The 22,748-nt window shown below is 54.0% G+C and overlaps 1 protein-coding gene across 1 annotated transcript; it reads right to left on the reverse strand.

The window, feature by feature from the left end:
- Nucleotides 1-4,514: 4,514 nt before the first annotated feature.
- Nucleotides 4,515-8,200, reverse strand: PSCA (prostate stem cell antigen). The gene is made up of 3 exons (XM_004431032.3): nt 8,149-8,200; nt 6,754-6,861; nt 4,515-5,872 (listed from the first exon to the last, which is right to left on the reverse strand). The coding sequence occupies exons 1-3, from the start codon at nt 8,198-8,200 to the stop codon at nt 5,658-5,660; spliced, it is 375 nt and encodes a 124-aa protein (XP_004431089.1). The 3' UTR covers nt 4,515-5,657.
- Nucleotides 8,201-22,748: the final 14,548 nt, after the last annotated feature.

Consider the following 22,748-nt stretch of genomic DNA (forward strand, 5'->3'; position numbering starts at 1 on the left):
GAAAGCTGGAGGGGCCAGCTCCTTCTCCGCCCCCCACCATCCGGCTGCATCGGTCCCACGCAATGGACGCGGGCATCTTGGGGTGGGTCATGCGCAGTTTACTGGGGGACTGGAAAGAGTCCGGGTCCCATCGGGGAAGCCCCTCCCTCCGCCCTGGCTTGGAGTATCGGAGCCTGCGGAACTGTGCCGAGTGGAGGAGCTTAGGAGGGGTACTCCGGTGTCCCCTTGGTTCCTCAAGGATTCTCTTGTCTGAGTAGCGCTGGGCGTCGCCGCCAGAGGCAGGCCCGCAGCCTGAGTTCTAACGGCCGCCTCCTGGGTTCGAGGCTCCAGGGCAAACGGGAGCGCGGGCTCAGAGCGCCGCCCAGCGGAATAAGGAGCGGAGGTGCGAGCAGCTGGAGCGCGGCGGGCGCGGGACTCTGCCCCCGGTCGCGCCCCGGGCCCATCCCAACCCCGGCCGCTGCCTGCTCCCTAGATCCGCCCCCGGCCCCACCCCGGACCCAGCCCCAGCCCCGCCCCGGTCCCCGCCCCACTCCCAGCCTCGGCCTCATCCTTGGTGTCGTCCCCCGCCTGGCACCCGCCCCACTCCGCCCCTGTCCCCCGGATCCGCCGCGGGCTCCGACCCGGTTCCACGCCACCTAGCTCCGCCCCCGCCCCCCGCAGCGCGGCGCACACCGCACAGATCTTGGTGGCAGCGGCTCTGCGGGCACTTCTGGCCCAGCCCGTCCCGGTTCGAGGGCTAGCACCCGGCCGCTCGCGCCTCGGTCACTGTCACGTTGCCCATGAAGCGGTAGCCTGCGGGCGGGGCAGAGCGGGGTCGCGAGGGCGCAGGCGCGTTTGTCCGCAGTGGGAGCTGAAGGGCCGGCCCATAGCGGACCTGAGTGTCAGATCCATAAAAAGGGGGTGGTCGCCCTGCAGATGGTGGCTCTGCCGCAGCTAAGCGGCGGGAACCTGGTGGCGCCTCAGTTTCCCCAGTGCATTCTGGGGGAGACTGAGCCGAAAGCTCCCTGAAGGGTCACCAGCTGGGGCTGTTTTCTGGGTGCTGTCTGCCCAGGCCAGGGCTGGGGACAGGGCGTCCCACAAGAGCTCCACGGTGAGGCAGCCCATGTGCGCCGTGGACACATGGTGACATTCAGACAGCAGGCCACTTGGTGGGCCGGGGCTCCAGTAGTACAGAGCCAGGCCTGGGCACAGGAGGGCCACTCACCTGGGGGCCACTCCCACACCACAGCCCTTGTGGGGCGGGTGGATGGGGTCCCAGCTCTGCGTCATGCCACTGTAGGGACTTGAGCAAGCGCTCTGAGGCTCTCCCAGGACTCCTGTCGTCGCCTGGCCCAGGAAGGGCCCCCTAGGGGCTATCCCCCAGGACCCCGCCCACCCCACCCAGAGTCCCACAACTCCTTCCCGTCTATCTTGCTTCCTTCTTGCTGCAACTGGGTCCACTGTGGCTTGGAAGAGGTAGGAGGCAGGAGGGACGCCCCAAAGAGGAAGGTGGGATCCCACCCCAGGGTGGGGTCTGGGGACAGGGAAGAGAGGAGTCAGGGAGAGTTAGGGGAGTAGAGAAAGGGCAGAGGGAGGAGGGGCTGAGAGCTGATGGAGCCTCCAGAGGCAGAGGAAAATTGAACCTCTCTTTCCAGATGTCCCTCCACTTCCTTGCCTCCAGAGGGTCGGACACATCACCCCTCAGGTGGCTGCCCTGTCCCCACTCCAGCGGCCCTCCCTCCTGCACCCCCAGCACTTACAGATCAGGGCCCAGGCAGATGACAAACACTGTGACCCGTTCACCCAGCGCAGTGGCAGTGTCGGGGGGCAGGGAGCTCTTGACAGACGCCCAAGTGGGAGTGGTCAAGGGTGGAGACATCCCCAGGGAGCCGGGCCAGTCACCAGCCTGGGGGCAGCCCACCAATCCCAGCCCTGGAGTGCCCAGACATCCAGGCTTGGGGACAGAGGGTCTGCTGAGCCGAAGTCCTCAGGGGTAGGATAGACCAGACTACCGCCAGCCTGGGGCTGGGTGCAGGGCCAGGGGCTGGGGCAGGGGTGGGAGACGCCCCCTCAGGGATGCCCTGGAGGTCTGGTTTGGAGTGGATGGGCACGCAGGGAGGGTGGCTAGCAGCCAGCTGTGTGACCTCAGGTCAGTTCCTTCACCTCTCTGTGCCTCAGTTTCCTTCTCTGTACAGCCCTACCTCGTGGGGTGCTGGTGAGGAATGAGGGAGTGATTCCCTGGAAAACCCGTGCAAGAGTGCCCAGCATGTGGCAAGGGCTACGCCAGTGTTGGCTCACATTGTCACATATTATGACAGATGCCGAAGGACCAGGACAGCATTCCGCACATGGGACAGGCTCAGGAAATGGCATCTTAAAAACAAAAACACATCCATCGTCCAGGGCAATGCCTCAGCCACAGATAAAACCACAAGGGGTCTCCTCCTCAGTAAAAGAAGCAGTTTGCCAAGGAGAGTGTGTATCACGACGCAGGTGTGTAAATTCACAGTCACACCTGCATGCCTTTGCATAGGAAACATCACAAAGATGGTGAAAATGGTGACAGATACTATCCTAGGGTTTGGGGATGTGAGTTCCACGCTTTCTCCTTCTTTCCTGCCTTTCCATAGTCCTAAAGATGTCACGGTGTGAGGAGAGGAAGGTGGGGGTCCCAGTCCAGACCCTGTGGGACCCTGGGCAAGTGGGCTGTTCCTGAGGGTGGCCTCCCTGCTGTCCCCACCCTTGGAGAGGCAGAGACCCCGTCAGCCCTCTGTCAGGCAGCAGGACAGGGAGGGCCTCGGCCTCTGCGGTGCTGTATGTGGGGAGCGAACTCCTGGGCCTCACTCCGTGGAGTGCAAGAGGGGCAGGGCTGGCCCCCCAGGCCCTCTGCACCGTGGGGACTGCTCAGGATGTCAGAGGAGGCCCCAGGTCAGGGGGCGTGGAGAGCCCAGCTGGGCCTCTCCCTGCTAGGGCCTGCCCTCCCTCTCCCCTCACCCTGGCCTGAGTAATTCGAACCCCCGGAGCCCGGGGAGGGTGGGGGGCCTTGGGGCCCGCCTCACCTCCCCGAGGGTGGGCTAATGTGTGGGCCGCCGTGGGACCTGCTCAGTGGCTGTGGCCATTCTCGTCACTGGACCTCCAGGTCCTGCCAGGCCTCCCGGCCACACCAGCATTTTGGATCCTCTCCCCTCGCTTTGTGTTTTCTCACAGCTCTTTTTTTTTTTTAAAGATTTTATTTATTTTTTATTTTTTCCCCCCAAAGCCCCAGTGGATAGTTGTATGTCGTAGCTGCACATCCTTCTAGTTGCTGTATGTGGGACTCAGCCTCAGGATGAACGGAGAAGCGGTGCCTCGATGCGCACCCGGGATCCGAACCCGGGCCACCAGCATCGCAGCGCGCGCGCTTAACCACCAAGCCACAGGGCTGGCCCTCTCACAGCTCTTATCAGTAACTACTATACGTGTCCATATTTATCCTGCTCCTCTGACTCCACTATCTTGTCAGCTCTGTGACCTGGGGGTGGCTCCAGGGTGTCAGGAGGGGCCAGGGAGAGTCCAGCCAGGCCTGGGTGACCACTGTTCCTGCAGCGCCTGCACGGCGCGGATAGCAGCGCTCCATACTGTTTGCTGAGCGGATGGAGCACTCAGTGTCCCCTACAGTTGCCTGGGCAGGGTCAGCAGGCCTGGGCCAGCAGCTTCGGGAAGAAGTGCCACCAGAAGCCCCATCCCGAGTGCCCACCAGGCCTTACTGCACTGTTGGCCCAGGCTCCAGCCTCGGGCCCCAGGTCCTGCGCCCAACCCCGATGGGGCTGAAGCTGTCCGAAGGCCCCCAGTTCTGCAGCGACCTCCCAGAAAACAAAGGCCCAGGCCTGGACCTTGGACCCTGGACCAGGGCCAAGCCAGGTCTGTGTGGTGAATGTGCCTTGGGCCCCAGAGGGGTGGGTGTGGAAGAGGGCGGGGCCAGAGCTCCCCAACACAAGCCGGGCAGGGTGGGCCGGGCCCTGGAGGTGAGGGGACAAGGGGGATAGTCAGCATGCAGGGTCACTTGGGCGCTGGCATGGGGATCTCTGCCCTTCTGACGTCACCACCCCGAGACCCAGTGTGCAAAAGGGGGTGGCAACCCCCCTGGGGACACACACGGAGGGACACTGGTCTGGGTGGGGATCCCTGGGCCTCTGGCCTGGACCCGTTCATCAGTGTGACCCCCTCCCCCATCGCTGCTGTGCTCCCACCCCCACCTCAGAGCTCCAGGGCCCGGGTTCTAATCCTGCCTCACTCACCACTTGATACGTGACATGGGCCAAAAATGCCGTCCTGCCCTGGTCCCCACCCCGGCTCGCCACTCACGTTGCCCTGGTGGCTCAGACTGCCTGTCCCTCAGCCCTGGCGCCCCTAGGGGTGGGGAGGCAGGCTGTGTTTTCAAAGGGGCTTTCCCAGGTATGAAAAAGACGTGAGTGGGCTGGGTCCTCCCGGTAGGACCCCAGGACTCCATGTGCACGGGGTGCCAGCCCAGCACACCATTAGCCTGGAAGGAGCGCTAGGAGGTGTGATGGGGTCCCCCTAGAGAGGCGGAGGGGCCTGAGGTCAGGGAGTGGGGGGAGGTGGCCTGTCACTGGGGACCCTTTTGTATAGTTGGAATTTTTTACTGTGGGTGTGGAGCACTTACAACAAACAAAATAAAAAATCTAAGAAATGAACAGAGGGGCTCTCCTCAGGGTATAGGGAGAGGACTGGGTGGGGACACTGTGGGGGCTCACATGGTAGCAATCCCCTCCCACCGGGAAACTTCTCCATCCCATGAAGTCTCTGGGTCAATCCTCACAGCAGAGAGGGGTCACAGATGAGCATCTGAGGCTCAGAGAGGTTGAGCCAGCTGTTCGAGGCCACACAGCAGGAGCCAGGAGTCCCTGGGGGCACTGCCTTGCCTTCTGCAGAGATGTCCTCCCTTCCAGGTGTCACACATTTGCTTCTGCCCATGCCAGAGCCCTGCCCCACATGGCCGAGAGCATGGCCACAGCCACAGACATGGGCCAGGTGGTGGCTCGACAGAGCCCTGGACCCCAACTCTGACCTCAACCTGGGAGCACGCGAGGATGGAGACTGTCTGCAACTAAGACAACGGGCCTTTATTAAGGGCCTACTGTGTGCTGCGGTGCTGCCCCTACACCCCCACGAACATGGGGAACTGTCCCCCCTCCAGGCCTCATGTCTTGGGGCTCCTGGTACCTCACAGCCCCTGCCCCCAATGCTCCTCGGTACGTTTCATCTCAGCCTTTATGGGGCCCTCCTGAGTGTCTGCTCCATGCTGGGTGCCAGGGATACTGTGAGCGGGACCTAGCTCAGCTTGTGGAGGCGGGCAGGCAGAGAAGGCTTCCTGGAGGAGGAGGTGCCTGAGCAAGGGTTAAGGGCTAGGTCAGAATATTGGGCAGTGGAAACAGGAGCAGCCCTAGGCCCATGGGAGGGATGGGCCGTGAGCAGGCTGTTCCGCATCACTAGGGCCCAGCGTGCCTGGTGGTGGGAGCTACAGGGAGCCAGGGAGGGCTGGAAAGGGCAGAGGGGCATGACCTGACCTGAGTAAGGGGCCAGGAGGGGCCTCGACTGGGCCGGGCATGTGTGAGGATTGCCCCAGGGACCCTGAACGCCCACTGCCCAACTTGGGACACAGCAGGGTCCTCCTGGTCCTACAGCTGGCCAGGAGCCCAGAGCAGCAAGCCGCCAAGAGCAGTAAGCAGCGCCAGGCTAGCAGTGGCTGGCCGCAGGGCAGGGGCCCTGCTGGCGTTGCACAGGTCCGTGGAGCAGCACGTGATGTTCTGCTTGCCCAGGTAGTAGTTCTGCGAGTCACCCGCACAGTCCGAGCTGCAGCCCTTGCTGATGACGGTCAGGAGGCCGACAGCACCTGGAGGGGACAATGGACCACCGGGCTAGGCCGGGTCCTGGATACTCACCCACCTGGCCTTGCCTCAGCTCCCATGCTCCCTCCTGTCCCCACTCTAACCAAAACTCTAGAGTCACCCTGGGTCAGCCTCAAGACTGTGAGCAGTGTGAGGGCAGGGGCCTGGTCTCATTCGTATCCACATGCCCAGGGCAGCCAGACCTTCTGCTGCTCACTAGAAATATATAACGAATGAGTGAATGCAGCACTGGATGGGCGAGTGGCGGATGGGGGGATGGATGGATGGATGAGTGACGGATGGGGGAATGGATGGGGGATAGATGGATGGATGAGTGATGGGTGGGGGATGGATGGGGGACGGATGGATGGATGAGTGAGGGGTGGGGGATGGATGGATGGATGGAAGGATGGATGAATGGATAGATGGATGGATGAGTGATGGATGGGGGAATGGATGGGGATAGATGGATGGATGAGTGATGGGTGGGGGATGGATGGGGGATAGATGGATGGATGAGTGATGGGTGGGGATGGATGGATGGAGGGATGGATGAATGGATGAGTGATGGATAGAGGGATGAATGGATGGATGAGTGATGAATGGGGGGATGGATAGATGGATGGACAAGGGATGGGGGATGGATGGATGGGAAGCTGAGCACCTCTGTCTGTGTGTGGATAGATGAACAAGTGGGCAGGTGGACAGACGGATGAACAGTTCAGTGGCAGAGACTAAACCCAGGTTCTCTGAGTCCCTACCAATGGAAGGAAGGTGCAGGGAGTCTAAGGGGATAGTGCAGGGGGCAGGGCAGGGCCACTCCCAGCCCAGGGAGGACCCCGGGCAGGGTCACAGGGAGGACTGGGGGAACAGCAGGGCCACTCACTGAAGCGCTCGGTCCGGCACTGGGTCTCGGAGCTGGTGCAGTTCTGCACGTGCTGGCAGTCCTGGTTGCTTACCTTGGCTTTGCAGGAGTAGCACTGCAGGGCGGTGCCTGTGGGAGGGGGCGCTCAGAGGCTGCCCAAGTTGCCCGCCTACGGGCTGGGGGAGTGCTCTCTGGCCCCTTCCAGGCTGCTGCGAACATGAAGGAGCACAAGAACCCGCCACAAACTGGGACACCCCTCACCGGGGGGGCACTGCACTCATCAAAGGCCACCGAGGACAGTTTCTCTGCCCACTTCCTGTCGTGGCACCTGGAATCCACCATTAGTGCCCCAGCCCACCCCTGAGGGTTTTAAAGCTCTGTTGAAATGCCCATGCTTCTGAGAGGAAGGTAGTGCCAAGCCCCGGCATGGGGACAGCTGACGCCACCTGGCAGCTGGCTCAGCTGGGCGTGGGCAGGTGAGGGCAGGGTGGACAGGACCTTTCCTGGAATTGCCCGTGCTGGGCATCGAGGCCCTCCCATCCTCGTCCCCAACAGCCTGTGCTGTGAGACCGTGGGTGGGCCCCTGGCCATGTCCTGCTTTGTCCCTGGGAGTAGTGGCCCCAGCTGTCACGACAATTGGGTCTCCCGCTGGTCAAAACAATGATTCAGCTGGATCCAAGTCACCCCGGTGCGAACAGAATCGATGCCACCAGCCCTGTGCTCATCACTACACACACTGGGGGCTCCCAGGGACACTGGGGGCCACTGTCATGATTCCCACTTTCCAGAAGAAGAAGCTGAGTCTCCGAGAGGTTCAGTGATTACCCAGGGACCCTGGGCCAGGAGAGCCCAAGGCAGGCCTGGAGTCCAGACCAGAGCAGCACAAGCCCACCCCTCCCCACTCGACAGGCCTGGGGAGCAGGATCCAGGTCCTCTTGGGACAACCCCAGCCCCGCCCCATTCCAGTCTTCCCTCCTTTCCTCTGTGGTGCTCCTTAACTTAGGGCTTTTCGCCCCTGTGCCTCCCACCCCCACAGGCTCTCTGAGCATCTGCCTGTCTGTCTGCCCTCCAGGAGCCAGGGCCTCCCCACAAAGGGAGAGCTACCATGTGCTGCCCGCCTGTGTCTGCCTCAGGAGACCATCGGGGGCCGACCGACCGCAGGTGAGGCGTGCTGCCTCCTGGCTGCACTAAGAGCTGCCCCAGAGAGGACACGGTGACGAAAGCCCCTCTTTCCTGCAGCTGTCTCTCTTTCCTTCCACCTGACCTCCCTCCTCCCTGTCCCCCTCCTCCACTTCCTCCTCTCTCTGCCCCTCTGGGCTGGGTCCTCTCTCCGGGGGGCCCCTCTGGCTTCCCTCGATTGCCCCCACCCCCAGCCCTGCTCCCCCAGCCCTGCCCCGTGGCCGGCCGAGGTCTGACCTGACTGCAGGGCCCAGCCAGTGGCCAGCAGGGCAAGAAGGACGGCCTTCATGGTCACAGGCAGACAGTGGTAGAGTGGACCTCAGGGCGCCTTTATATAGCTTCAGCCACCCAGGCGGAGGCTCTGCTGCCTGCGCCCAGCACAGACAGGTTCCCCGGGCCGGTGCGTACCTGAGGGTGGGGCAGATCCCAATCTCCAGCTGCCCCACCAAGCTACACCCTCCCGCTCCTTTGTCCTTCTTTCTGCTTCTGGAAGGCAGAGCCTGACTCAATTTCCTCACCCGCAGCCATTTCTCAGCCACCCCCAGGACAAGGCCCCAGGCTATGCCTCTACCGTCTCAGAGCGGGCAGCCAGGGCAGAGAAGGGAGACCCCTTTCTGGAGACTCATTCACTCCTTCAGTCTTTTAGCCAAGGATAAGAGGCACCTCCCTCGGGCCCCCCATGCTCTGTGCAGGACGAGTGCTTCCCTCCTGGGGCTCACAGTCCTGTGGGCATGACAGGCCTTGATCAACCACAGACATATTAGCACGAACCTCTGCCAACGAGAGGTGCAGGCTGCAGAGAGGGTGCCTTGGGAGCCATTCTAGGGCAGCCCTGGAGGCTGGCAGGGGGCTGGTACGACCAGTGCACACAGGCCTAGAGCCTTGAGTGTGTGCAGGCTGGGGCTGCAGGCCCTGCCCTCATGACCTTACTTGAGCCTCACGCCATGTGGGACGTTAGCTGCAAAGGAGGTGGGGAGACGCAGGCTTAGCAGCCTCTGCTGTAGGAGGAGGTGGATGGGAGTGGCAACAGCCTAGACACTCTCTGTCTGGACCCCAGACCCACTCTCCATTCTGCTTTGTGTCCTGGGATCCCATAAGGATCCCATAAGGGCTTCCATGGGCCAGAGACCTGAGGGTGGGAGGTTCAGAGCTAGGCCATCTCTTCTGCCACACCCTGACTGTTGGACCCTGGTGGCAGTGGCTGTGTCCCTGCTGGCCAGCCTTCTCCCATTGTGCCAGCTATGGCCAGCCTCGGGTACTGTTACTGCCCAAAAGGGGGTTCGTCTGCCCACTGCAAGACATGCCAATAGTCAAGAGGCAAGGTAGTAGGAGAAAAACGACTTTTTATTACAGCTTGCTAGCAAGAGGGAAGATGGCCGTCTCATGTCTGAAAAAAAACATCTTAAGGGGCACAAAGTCTTACAGTAGTTATATAGGCCATTGGGTTACAGGGGAGGGAGTTAGGAATGTTGACACTCTGGTCTTACAGACTGGGAGTGCCACGCCAGATCTTTCAGTTCTCATTGATGATGGCTATCAGCATAGACTCTCTGTTCAGGGGTCATCACATTCCTAAGGAACTCAAAAGAACAAAGTCATCATCTTATCACAGCTGGGAGGTACATGCACAAGCAGGGGTCGTAAAATCTACAGAGCAGTTAGATCTCCTGGAGGGTGCATATCCAGCTGGGCTAGTTAGTCAGAGGTCACTCAAAGTTACAATAGGGTTTCTTTTCTACAACATGGCTTCCCTCGTGTCAGCCTTGTGTTGAGCTGGTATCAATTCCACCCCTTTGCTGTTTAATCCCTCAATCTTGAGGGACATCCTGTTGTTCCATCTTATTGAACCAGTCTCTTAGTAAGACGGTGGTGCAGGTAGGCTCCCAAAGTTAGGGCTATATTGCATAAGCAAGTAACCGGGTAATTAATAAGACAAAAAGAAAAACAAAGTTAATGGTGGGAGCAAATTATAAACCAGTTTCTGAGTCCACGGGACAGCCAGTCAAGAAGATTTCTAGATGTCAGAGTCAAAGCATCTTTTGCAGTTTGAAATGTCTCTGATGATGTCATCGAGTATTCAGGTACCTTTCTGAGTGGCTTACACAGTAACAGACATGAATCTCTCTTAAGTTTATATCAAGTCCACTAGCTTCAGTTTGCAAGGCTTCAGGAAAAAGGGCAGGTTCAGTTCTCAATGATTCCAAATGAAAATGACAGAAAAAAAATAAAAAACGTCTGTTTGGAGATTTGTAGCCAGATATTTCAGGAAACTAGAAGAATTCAGGATCCAGTCCAGTTAACAGATATAAAATAAAAAACCTCAGAGATAATTATCAGAACCGAAACCTAATATTCATGAATATGTACTATATTTTCTATTGAAACATGTATTTTTCCCTCTAAAATCACCCTCATTCTTTGTAAAAGATAGCCAAATTAAAGCTAACTGGTTTGCAAAACAGGTTTAGTTTCAATAAACTTGGCCAGATTATTTACATAAGTACAGCAAGAATAGCCATTGATCATATAGGCTCTTTTAAATCTGCTTTGCTGGAACTCTTTATAAGGGATGTCAGATTGAACTTCAAAGCCCTCTCAAGGCCAGGAAAGTCAAGCCAAGGATTTTATCATCAGACTTTTCCTGCAATACCTACAGATTGGGGGAATTCCTGTCTTTTTGAGGTTCCCCAAAATATTTCAAGGTTCCTTGCACATGCCAGATAAGTGACCTTCCTTACTCATCCTGGTAAGCATTGCTTGGAACTCTGTACATAAGGTACCAGGCCAATATTTCCCTATGGCTTTATTCCATAAAGTCCAATCTTTGTCTCTCAAAAGCTGTCTGGTCACATTCCAGTCAAAGCTTTCTTAATCTAACCAATGTTTCCAATTGTGTCCTGTCATAAGGAGAACAGATTCTTTTGTGTGTGTGTGTGAGGAAGGTCAGCCCTGAGCTAACATCCAATGCCAATCCTCCTCTTTTTGCTGAAGAAGACTGCCCTGGGCTAACATCCGTGCCCATCCTCCTCCACTTTATATGGGACGCTGCCACAGCATGGCTTGACAAGCGGTGCCTTGGTGTGCGCCCGGGATCCGAACCCCAGGCTGCCGCAGGGGAGCGCACACACTTAACCACTATGCCCCCGGGGCGGTGCCAGGAGAACAGATTCTTATTGAACTTATGCAATTAACTATATTGCCATGAAAACAACAATACTCCTACACTAAGAGTTTCCAAATCCTGGAGGGATCAGCTAGGGAAGAAAAAGGTAGATGTCTCAGTTTTGCTTACAATGGTATAATTTACCAAATTACCATAAGTCATAGCTAGCTCAGGAGAAAAGAGAAAAAGTTTTCCTTATATCTGAAAAACTAAAACATTAAAAAAATCAGCAATATTTCAAAGAAAAGTCATAAAAATTATAATCATCCTTGTCAGTTCATTCAGTCCTGTGTAATCAATTATTATTATTATTATTTTTGTGAGGAAGATCAGCCCTGAGCTAACATCCATGCTAATCCTCCTCTTTTTGCTGAGGAAGACCAGCTCTGAGCTAACATCTATTGCCAATCCTCCTGCTTTTTTTTTTATTCCCCTAAAGCCCGAGTAGATAGTTGTATGTCATAGTTGCACATCCTTCTAGTTGCTGTATGTGGGACGCGGCCTCAGCATGGCCGGAGAAGCGGTGCGTCGGTGCGCGCCCGGGATCCGAACCTGGGCCGCCAGTAGCGGAGCGCGCGCACTTAACCGCTAAGCCACGGGGCTGGCCCTGTAATCAATTCTTGATCTTAATCTTGTTAGCAGTTTCACAAAGTCATCAGTTTCTCAGTTAGAATTCTGTAATTTCTTACCCAGTTCAGCGTTATGATCTGAAAGTTTATCAGAAACCTGTATTCTAGAGTAAGTGCCAGAGTCCTTTCCATGAATTTCTCTGAAGATGAAACATATTTTGCAAAAGCATCAAACCATAACTGTCTGTAAACAACAAGACCCCAAAGTGGCAATTGACAGGGAAATTTGGTTAATTTTGTGACATACAACACTTTAAAATAATAACCAGAACCAGACTGATAACCAGGAGAGATCAGAATTCCAGTAATGTTATACAGTTTCAAAATGTCTATATCAATAACCTTCACCCACACAATACCACCTAAGAAGGCTTATCATCACTTATTTGACAATGCTTCTCATGTAATTTAACATACCAAATAAGCCTAATAAGTTTAGTATCTTCCTCCTTATAGGAAGAGAGCAAATTTCTTTGAGAAGTCCCAGGGCCCTTTGAAAATTCTCAAAGAAAAGAAGTCAAAAGTAAGATTTTATTTAAGATATGAATTTAAGATATTGTCAAAAATATAAACAGTCAAGGGCAAACAGAGCATATACAGTCCAAAAAGCCTTAATAGAGAGACCTCAGTCTTTTGAACACAGGAAATTACCTTAACAAAACATAGATCTCTGTCTTTTAGGTAAACTTAAGAAAATTACTTCTTTAAGAGAAAAACCAAATTTTAATTTTGCACTAGCTTACTTTTTGACATTAAAACTCATTTACTTAATTGAATTTACTTTAATCACAGCCAACTTGACCATGCATAAAACTCTTTTTTTGTGTGTGTGTGAGGAAGATCAGCCCTGAGCTAACATCCATGCAATCCTCCTCCTTTTTTTTTTTTCTTCCTCCAAAGCCCCAGTAGATAGTTGTCCATCATGTTTGCACATCCTTCTAGTTGCTGTATGTGGGATGCGGCCTCAGCATGGCGGGAGAAGCGGTGCATCGGTGCGCGCCTGGGATCCGAACCCGGGCCGCCAGTAACGGAGTGGGCGCACTTAACCGCTAAGCCACGGGGCCAGCCCGCATAAAACTCTTTTTTTAGAATTCCTCTTCCACAAACTTTCTATAACTTTCTTTTTACCGTCAAAATTTGTCCCATGCCTTCCTTTCGTCCCTTCTAGTACTTTGGGACAAATTTATCTTTCTTAACCAACCAAACAAAATATTTCTCTTCTTTGTGACTTCTTTACTATATATATCTTCCTTTCCTTGTATACAGAGCTGTTTTCCTTATTAATTTTTAATAACTTCAATCACATATATTAATTAGAATTTTTTAACCCTTACAGACCTTAGTGAAAACTAAAAAGTAAGCAATTATGAACTGTCTTTTATATTCGCATTTTTTGGCTTGGCAAATTTATAAATACCTTTCATAATTTCTAAAAAACATGTTACTTCATAGTACAATCTTTTAATAAAATATAAGACATGTTTACTAATAGACCCAAAACACCTTTTACTTTTTCTGTAGTAAGAAGCCAGAATTAGATAAACTTAGATATGTTTAGCAATAATGTTTCAGTATTTTATCTTATTTGAAAGTGACCCAGATACTCCACGAACTTTTATCAAAAACTCTAAAGTTTTAAGTTAGCAAAAGGAATTTGAAAGCTGTTTTTTTTTTCCAGGTATACAGACCGTGAAACATAATTATTGTACCCAAAAACTCTTATTTTCATCCATCTAAATCATTTGTTTCCAACGATTGTCAATCAAACCAAGAAACTTAAACCAGCTTTTATTTACCAAAGATTAATTTATATCATGTTAACTTGAAAGACATTTGGGTTAACTGCATTTAGAAATAATTTTTGTAAGCAAATTGAACAGAGCTCTTAATTTTGACCATACCATCCGGAGGTAAACTATCACACATAGGTAACAGACACACATACACAGAGACTGCACAGCTATTACTGCCATGAATCAGGTACAAGGCTCCCCAGTTATGAATCCAAATTTTTGTTTTAAGCCTTTTTACTAATATTTTTTTCTCTTCAGTCTTAGGAATTGCTGATGAGCTAGATAACACTTCCCAGAGAGGCGAGGCGATACCCTTTCTGAGATGAAGGAACTGGCTGGACTCTGGACTGCCCCTACAGTTGTATCTCCAGTCTTACAAGGATTTTTTTTAAGGACAATTGCTCTTGATTTCTCAGAAATTGGGTTGTAACTGAAATGACATTATAGGTTGATCTGCCTGTCTAACCACATCACAAAGGCACAGAGAAACCACTCAAGCTTTCCCCAAGATAAAGTTTCTGGGGCATAATCCATCCAATAGAAATTGTTTCCAATCAGTTAAAGTGCACCCGAGGGGTGAGTCTCCGGGGATAGCTTGGGGCGTTCCCCATGGCGTAAAACCTGCGCCCCACTGATAGAGACCTGAAGAAGGGTGCAGAGCCCCACTGCGGGCGTCAATATAGCTATAAGATTTAGTCAAGTCCCACTCAGCCCGGGCACTTAGTCCCTGAGCCAGCAGAAAGCAAGCAAGGGAGGCAAGAAGCAAAGGCCTGGAGCGGGCTGGGGGCTGGGGCTCCCAATGCCAGGGTTGAGAGTTAAGTCCCTGGCAAAAGTTTTCAAGTTTACAGAAGGTGCAGGTTCTGCTCAGGTCCAGCCTGAACTTAACCTCAACTTGGTGACAACAGAGGAGGTGAGGAACAAAACAGAAAAAGAAGGGAAAGAGGTGATCAGGCCTCGCCCTCATGGCCTCTTCCCAAGAGTTATCAAGATAAGTGTCACACAAACAACAGTTCCCATGCTGGGGCACACAACCCTGGCAGGACAGTTTACAGAATAAATTACAGATATCCTGTCCCCATAGCTGACTCAGTAGGCGCCTAAAATACTCAACGTGTTCCCGATAGGGGACAAAACAGGGTTCCAGATTTCAGTCAAATGACACAGGGCCAACCTGGAATCACTCCCGGTGCCCCCAAACCAGAGGAGAGCTCCCAGGAGTGGAGCTCGGACTCTCCGAAAGCAGAAGCCAGAGGAGAGCTCCCAGGGGTGGAGCCTTGACTCTTTAAAGATTTCTTTCTCGATTTGAAAGCTCAAAAGGTGCCCAAAGTGGCCACTGTAAAATTTAAATTATCCCAGGTTATCTTGCCAGCTGTTTACAGTTATGTCCATTTAAGGGGGCTTTTCCCGAGGTGGCCACAACAAACAGGGTAATTTCTAAAGAGAGTTTGTTATGATCACCGAGAAACTCAGTCCGCAAACAACCAATTTTAAGCTACTTACCAACACAGACACGGACACAGACACAGAAAAACCAGACTCCGGTGAACTAGTTCCCAGATTTAGGGTATAAAGTCCTACAATTGTTCCCACTCCAAGTGCACACCCAGACAGTCCTATTGGACCCCAGATGGCCCTGCCGTAAGTGGAAGGACCCCGGATGGAGGGGAAGAGAGTTCATGAGCGTCCTCAAGTAACTTACGCTACTCCAGATTAAACCTGTTGACTCACCAGAAGTAGCTGTTTCTCTTCCTACCACATCAGAGCGTTAGGAGGCAGCCGGCATCAGTACGGGAAAGCAGGTAGGGCAATTCCCCAAGACAAAGAGAGGCTCGGCAGCCGCTAGGGACTTACCCAACAGGTTGCCCATCCGAGGTTGGCTGGCCACGAGCAGGACTTAACGGCCCATCTGGGTCGCCAAATTGTTACTGCCCAACGTGGGGTCTTCTGCTCACCGCAAGACATGCCAATAGACAAGAGGCAAGGTGGTGGGAGAAAAAGGACTTTTTTTATTACAGCTTGCTAGCAAGAGGGAAGATGGCCGTCTCATGTCTGAAAAAAAAATCTTAAGGGGCACAAAGTCTTACAGTAGTTATATAGGCCATTGGGTTATAGGGGAGGGGGTTAGGAAGGTTGACCTTCTGGTGTTACACACTGGGAGTCGCCACACCAGATTTTTCAGTTCTCATTGATGATGGCTATCAGTATAGACTCTCTGTTCGAGGGTCATCACATTCCTAAGGAACTCAAAAGAACAAAGTCATCATCTTATCACAGCTGGGAGGTACATGCACAAGCAGGGGTCGTAAAATCTACAGAGCAGTTAGATCTCCTGGAGGGTGCATATCCAGCTGGGCTAGTTAGTCAGAGGTCACTCAAAGTTACAATAGGGTTTCTTTTCTACTACATGGCTTCCCTCGTGTCAACCTTGTCTTGAGCGGGTATCAGTACCTGTTCCTTCTCCTCATCCCCCCAAGCCCAGGGGCCTCATCCTGCTACTGTTGGCCTGGGCCCATTAGTGGTCCCTGTTCACCCTCTCAACCTGACCCTCCCTTTGAAAAAGTCTCCCTGGGACCCCTTGGAGTGTCTAGCCACGCCCACTGCCTGCAGGCCTGAGTGTGTCTGAGGGACCACAGACTCCTCCCACCAGGGTGGGGGGAGAGTGCCTTTCATTTCCTGATGCCCTCCTGGCCCAGTGGACAGCATCTCTGACCTGCATCTTACTCCCTGCTCCTTGATTTTCCCCTAGAAAAGGGCCCTGGGGATGTCAGGGGCCATGAGGGCACCTGGGCAATGGGAGAAGGACCTTCTCACCTTGAGCTCTGGATCAAGATGATTCGCCATATGGGCCAGGGGTGACCTGAGACCCAGCCCTCCCTGGGACTTGCAGCACCTCTGGGGTCTCCTCTGCCCACCCCCTGGCACCCTTTAGGTTGGGCTCTTTCCCATGGCGATTGTCTCTCCTTTGGAGGTGAGGAGCCCAGGGCCCAGAGAGGGGCAGGAACTTGCTCAAGGTCACACAGAGGTGAGTGTGGCCCCTCTGCCAGCGTGCCTTCCTTACCCGCTCTGCCCACCCGGAACTTTCTCTCTGAACACCCCTCCAGCCCATAGTCCCATAAGCTCAGGTACCTCATGCAGTAAGTAAAACGTCTGTGACCTCACTGTTTCTTGTGTGGGTGCCTTCCTGTCTGCCCCCCGCAGCTCAGTGGGACTGGGGGTGCCCTGGACTGGAGCCTTCCTTATCTGTCTTTGTATTCAAGGTGCCTGGCACCTAGCACCAGCCTGGAACATTCATTCCTCAAATAGTGACAGATGCCTAGATGTGTGTTGATCTGATTTGATATGAAGTGATTAGTCTAAGGCAGTGTTTCTCAAACGGGGGTGCCTCTGTGCCACAGGGGACATTTCACAACACCTGAAGACCTTTTCAGGTGTCCCAACCGGGGGTTGCCACTGGCTTTCAGTGGGTGCAGGCCAGAACGCTGCTCACCGTCCTGCGGTGCACAGGACTTCCCCTACGACAGAGAGTCCCCCACCGGTGTCAGGCGGAACTGGAACCGCAGGGGCGGGAGCCCCGCCCAGAGCCGTGCTGAAGACACCGCTGCCCGGTGGGCGTGGAGGGCGGAGTATTAAAGCAGCAAGGCTGCTCTCGAGCCTCCAGGTCTCGTGAACTCTGCCTTGCTAGGCTGGTGTGGGACCCGCCACCCCTTTCTTCCTTCTCATTTCTCCCTTTTGGAATGGGGGTGTCTATTCTGGGCCTGGCCCTCCCACCTTTGTATTTTGAAAGAACATAACTTGTCCGGTTTCCAGACAAGGTGCAGGGTGCAGGGCTGGAGGGGAATTCTGCCTCAGGATGAATCATACCCTCAGTCTCACCCTGTGGGATCTATGTGACGTTCAGATGGACTGGACTCGAGACGTTAGAGCTGACTCGGGAATGAGTTACGACCTTGGGTCTGGATGTTGGGATGGAATGAATTTACTTTGCATGTGAGAAGACATGAATTTGGGGGCCCACAGGCAGAATGCTATGACTGAATTGTGTCCCCCATAATTAATATTTTGAAGCCCTGACCCCCATGTGAGGGTGTTTAGAGGTGGGGCCTCTGGGAGGTGATTAGGGTTAGATGAGGTCGTGAGGGTGGGGCCCATGATGGGATTAGTGCCCTTATAAGAAGAGACACCACAGCTCACTCTCGGCCACCTGAGAACACAGAGAGAAAGGGCTGTCTGTAAACCAGGAAGTGAGTCACCAGCATCCACACCAGGGCCCGACCGTGCTGGAGCCTGATCTCAGACTCCCTGCCTCCAGAGCTGTGCGAAGACACATTTCTGCCATTTATGTCACTTGGGCTGTGGGATTTTGTTATGGCAGCCCAAGCAGACTGAGACAAATGGCCTGATGGCCACAGCTCAAATATTAAAGACCATGGCTGTGACGCCCCAAGAAACAGGTATGAAGCTCCTTCTGACCACAGACTGAGCTCTGACCTCAGTCCCAAACTGAGCCCTCGCTAGGGTCACAGTGTGAACTCTGACTCTGGTCATCAAATAAGCCCTGATCCTGATCACATGCTGAGTCTTGACCCTGGTCACACTCTGAACCCCGATCCTGGTAACACACTGAGCCCTGACCTGGTCACACACTGAGCCCCGATCCTGGTCACACACTGAGCCCTGACCCTGGTCACACACTGAGCCCTGATCCTGGTAACACACTGAGCCCTGACCTGGTCACACACTGAGCCCCGATCCTGGTCACACACTGAGCCCCGATCCTGGTCACACACTGAGCCCCGATCCTGGTCACACTCTGAGCCCTGATCCTGGTCACATGCTGATCCCTGACACTCGTCACACTCTGACGCTTGACCCTGGTCACACACTGAGCTTCATCTCTGTCACTCATGCTTTGGACACACACTGAATACAGCTCCTCAGCCTAAACTGAGCCTGGATCCTCCGGTGGTCTCACTTTCTGGGAAGGTCTGTCACAAAGGGCAGGGCTCCCTGCCACCCCTCCAGGGAGTGGACAGGGTCTGGGTGTAGCTTTGACGTGACTCACCCTCACCCTTCTTCCTTTCCTCTGCTCCGAAGTCACCTCTTGGGACTCCAGATTTTCCTGTTTTCTCTTGACCTTCCACCTACCCGCCCAGCCCCCAAGGGCCCAAACCAGTTGGGTTCCCTGGAGATCCTGCCTATTCACAAAGCCTGGGAGTGTCCCCACTCTTGGGAGGGTGTGAAGCTGGGGCTGGAAGGACCAGCAGGGGGGCAGCAGGGCGGCTGGAAGCAGACCCCCACCTCACAAGAGGTCCTTGCCAACAGACCACCACGGCCTCCTGGGGCTGCCACACAGTCCCACACTGGAAAAGACATCATTTTTGGATGAGTTCTTTATTTTATGCAGAGTTAACTTTAAAAAATAAAGATAGCGTGTCAATTGCAAAACCACAACTGATGTCACCTCCCACCTCTGTACGTCTTTTCCTTTAGAAGAACGCAGTCAGAAATCAGGGGTAAGCTGTGTGCTGCCAGGTCACTGATAGACCGGGGAGGGCATCCTCAGTGCCAGCCCCCATTTTGAGTTCTCGATATTAAGCTCATGTCCTGCAAGCTCTGTGTGTGTGTGTGTGTTGGGGAAACTGAGTCCCATGAGGGCCCCAGGAGTCTGCTTCCCACCTCCAGTCCACCGTGGCCGAGCTCCCACGGGCCCTGTCCCAGGTGCCAGCCTGTCTCTAAGTCCCCAAAGGGCCCTGTGTCCCAGAGGAGGTGTCTCTTCCTGGTTCTCATAAAGGCGTCCTATGGGTCATCAGTGGCTCTGCCCCAAACCTGCTCCCCTCTGGCCCCAGAACCAAGGTGGCGATGGGCCCACCCCCTCCTCCTGCCCCCGACCCTCAGCCCCAGCCCCTCGCTGGGCCCTTCTGCCTCTGGTGCCTCTCAGAGCTATCCCTCTCTCTGCCCACCTCTCCTCATGCCCACTCCTCCCTCCTGGAGTAAAGTCAGCATGCCCAGGAGACCTGAGCCCACCTCAGGCAGTCCCCTCTGCTAGCTGGGTGTGGGCTTCACAGACACCTCAGCCGGGAGGCAAAGCCCCCCTCTTTGCTGTGAGAGATTTGTGGGGGAAGAGGGAGAATCCTTCTCTGCCTTTTCCTTTAAGGTTCTTATGGCTGGCCAAATAATTAACAAGACAGGTTAGCAGGAGAAAATAATACCAAGTTTAATAACATGTATACATGGGAGAAACCAGGGACACTGAGTTTTTCAACACAATGGCAGAGATTCTCGTCTTAAATACCATCTTCAGCTAAAGACAAAGGAGGATGTTGGGGGTGGGGGGTGTTTTGGGATTTCAGAGGGGAAGAAGACAATTTACATGAAGAGGGAAATGTAAATGTTTGTCAGACAATGCTTTGCAGGGCCACCTATAGAGAATGTGGCTGGAGAGACAGGAATTATAGTAACCAAGAGTATGTAGATTTAAGTCTTCTTCTTCCGTCCTGATGAGAGTTTTCACAGATAAGGTCATCCCCCCTCTCTTCCCACTACACAGAGGGAGATACCTTTACACATATAAATATTTGGTAAACAGAACTTTGAAAAGAATGGGCTTAGTGAGGACCCTGCCAGTCTGTCCATACCCAGAGTTAAATTCCTTTAGGCAGTTAGTGGGGGAGGTCAAATGTCCACCAGAGAAAATAATCAAGGTAAAGAGACATATTTCAGGGTGGCCAAATTTTGATCTCCCACAGACTCATCACCCCAAGACCTTCCCTCTGGGGCCTGGCTAGAGATGTCTTCCCACTCAAGGCCCCCAGAACCTGGGTGAGGGGCTCCGCTGGGTCCAGAGCCACCTCCAGGTGAAGGGACAACATACTCAGTGGAACTCTTGTGGGCTTGGAGGAGGACGGTGAGAGCCAGACCCGGCGTGGCCTGGTGGCCCAGTGAGGACCCTTCCTGGCGTGCCCTGGGAGACCAGGGGTGGGCAGGGGAGGGATCCATGCAGACTGACCCTCTCAAAGGCTACTCTGGCTGGACAGGTGGATGGGGAGGCCAGTGGGGAAGGAGGCTGTGGTGGTGGTCCAAGCGTGGTCTGGGGACTCGACCTTGTACACTGGGGGAGAGGAGCCCTCAGTGCCAGGCCCCAGGAGACACCAGTGGATGTTCTTCCTTCTCTTCTCTTTCTGACGCCTTCCTCTCTGCCAGAGTGGATTCAGTCCTTGGGAGGAGGCCCGAGGGTCCCAGAGTGATGGTGGGAGCATCTGGGGGAGCCCCATGGATCTTGAGGGTTGAACCCCAGTTCCATGCTGAGCCCCAGCCCCCTGCCAGCAGCATCCCGTGTCCACAAGGTGGCAGCAGAGTGTCACACACAGGGATGGAGCCAGCATCCTAGGCGCCACCTTGCTGTCCCAGGAGACTCTGCTAAAGGACTGCAAGTTCCGGAGTCCTGGGTTCCGGTCCCACCCACGTGCATGTTGTGCTCGGTGCTCCCATCTCCCCTCCATCAAACACATCCGACACGAGCATGCCCAAGTCCCGAGCCACGGTCCGCGCGTGAGGAAATGGCTGCCGCTCCGAGCCTCTCAGTTTTGGGGCGCTTTGCCATGCAGCAGCAGATGGCTGGGTGGGGGCAGGGGCAGAAGCAAAGACCAGGGACAGAGCAACTGCAGGATCAGGTGGCTTGGACCACGGGGATAGAGCGGGCGGGAGTGACAGGAGGTCCAAAGTTGCATGGATGTGAGGGCAGAGCCAGGCAGAGCTCCTGGTCCACTGGGTGTGAGTGTAAGGATGACTCTGAGTTTTTTGGCCTGAGTGAAGCGAAAGGTGGAGTTGCCACTCACTGAGATGGGGAGTGCGTAGACAGGGCAAGGCTGGGCGGGAGGATCACCAGCTCAGGTTTAGAAATGCTAGGTTTGAGGTGCCTGGGAGAGGGCTATGTGGGGACGCTGGGTAGGGCATAGGAGTCGAGAGTGCATGGGAGGAGACATGATTTTGGGAGTTGCCTGCCTTTGCTGGTATGTAAAGCTGTGAGACTGGTGGAGATCACCCAGGGAGTGGGTGTGGATGGAGAGTAGAGAGCCAAGGAGTGAACCAGCCAGGTAGGAACCAGCAGAGGAGGGTGAGGAAGGAGGACCAGGGGGTGGTGGCTTCCTGGGAGCCACAGGAAGAAAGTGAATGAAGGAGGAGGGAGCTATCAAAATCCGTCTTGGTTCCCTCTTGCTGCTGTAACAAATGACCATGAACTTGGTGGCTTAAAACAGCACACATTTATTATCTTACAGTTCTGGAGGTCAGAAGTCTGAGATGTCTTATGGAGCTAAAACCAATGTGTCAGCAGGGCTGGCTCCTTCTGTAGCCTCCAGGAAAGAATCTGTTTCCTTGCCTCTCCCAGCTTCTAGAGGCTCCTGCTTTCCTTGGCGTGCGGCCTCTTCCTCCACCTACAAAGCACATGCTCTGATCTGTGCCTGTTGTCATTTCTCCTTTTCTCCCTCTGCTTCCATCATCACATTGTCTTCTCTGACTCTGACTCTCCTCCTCCCTCTTATGAGGCCCTTGTGATTACATTGGGCCCACCCTGATAATCAGCATCATCTCCCCATCTCAAGAATCTCCACTTAATCACATCTGCAAAGTCCCTTTGCCATGTGAGGTAACGTATTCACAGGTTCTGGGGTTTAGGGTGTAGACATCCTTGGGGGGAGCATTTTTCAGTTCACCACAGTCCACCCTCTGGTCCCCAAAGATTCACATTTGTCCCACATGCAAAATACATTCACCCCACCCCAAGGTACTGTCGACGCAAATAATCCATAACCAATCTATAAATCAAAATTGGGGTGAGTTTATTATGAGACAGATCTGAGGACTATATAGCCCGAGAGTCCCTTCACAAAGGAATGGAGCCCTCCAAAGAAGTGGGGTGTACAGGATGATTATATACTGTCAAAGAGCATGTGTCACATACGACTGGAATGTCTCTTTTACAACAGTCATGAGATTGCTTTGCTGGCACAGCATTTCCATGAATGTGGCAGGTCTGTGGTCTCAAGGTGCGTGGCCACAGCAGGTCAGCAATCAATCCCTAGCCTAGGGAGAGATGATTATCCTTAAATGCCCATGTGGGGGAAGTTATATCCTTATCTTTAAGGGTTTTGTTTTTGTCTTTGAAACATAGTAACTACTTAAAGCAGATATACAACGCAGCCATGTCAAGCCCTTTTGGAAAAACAAGTTCAGGCCTAATTAGTTTTACACCAA

The sequence above is a fragment of the Ceratotherium simum genome, chromosome 23 (genome assembly GCF_057802395.1).
Source record: "Ceratotherium simum simum isolate JZ-2026a chromosome 23, ASM5780239v1, whole genome shotgun sequence".
NCBI classification, from domain to species: domain Eukaryota; kingdom Metazoa; phylum Chordata; class Mammalia; order Perissodactyla; family Rhinocerotidae; genus Ceratotherium; species Ceratotherium simum.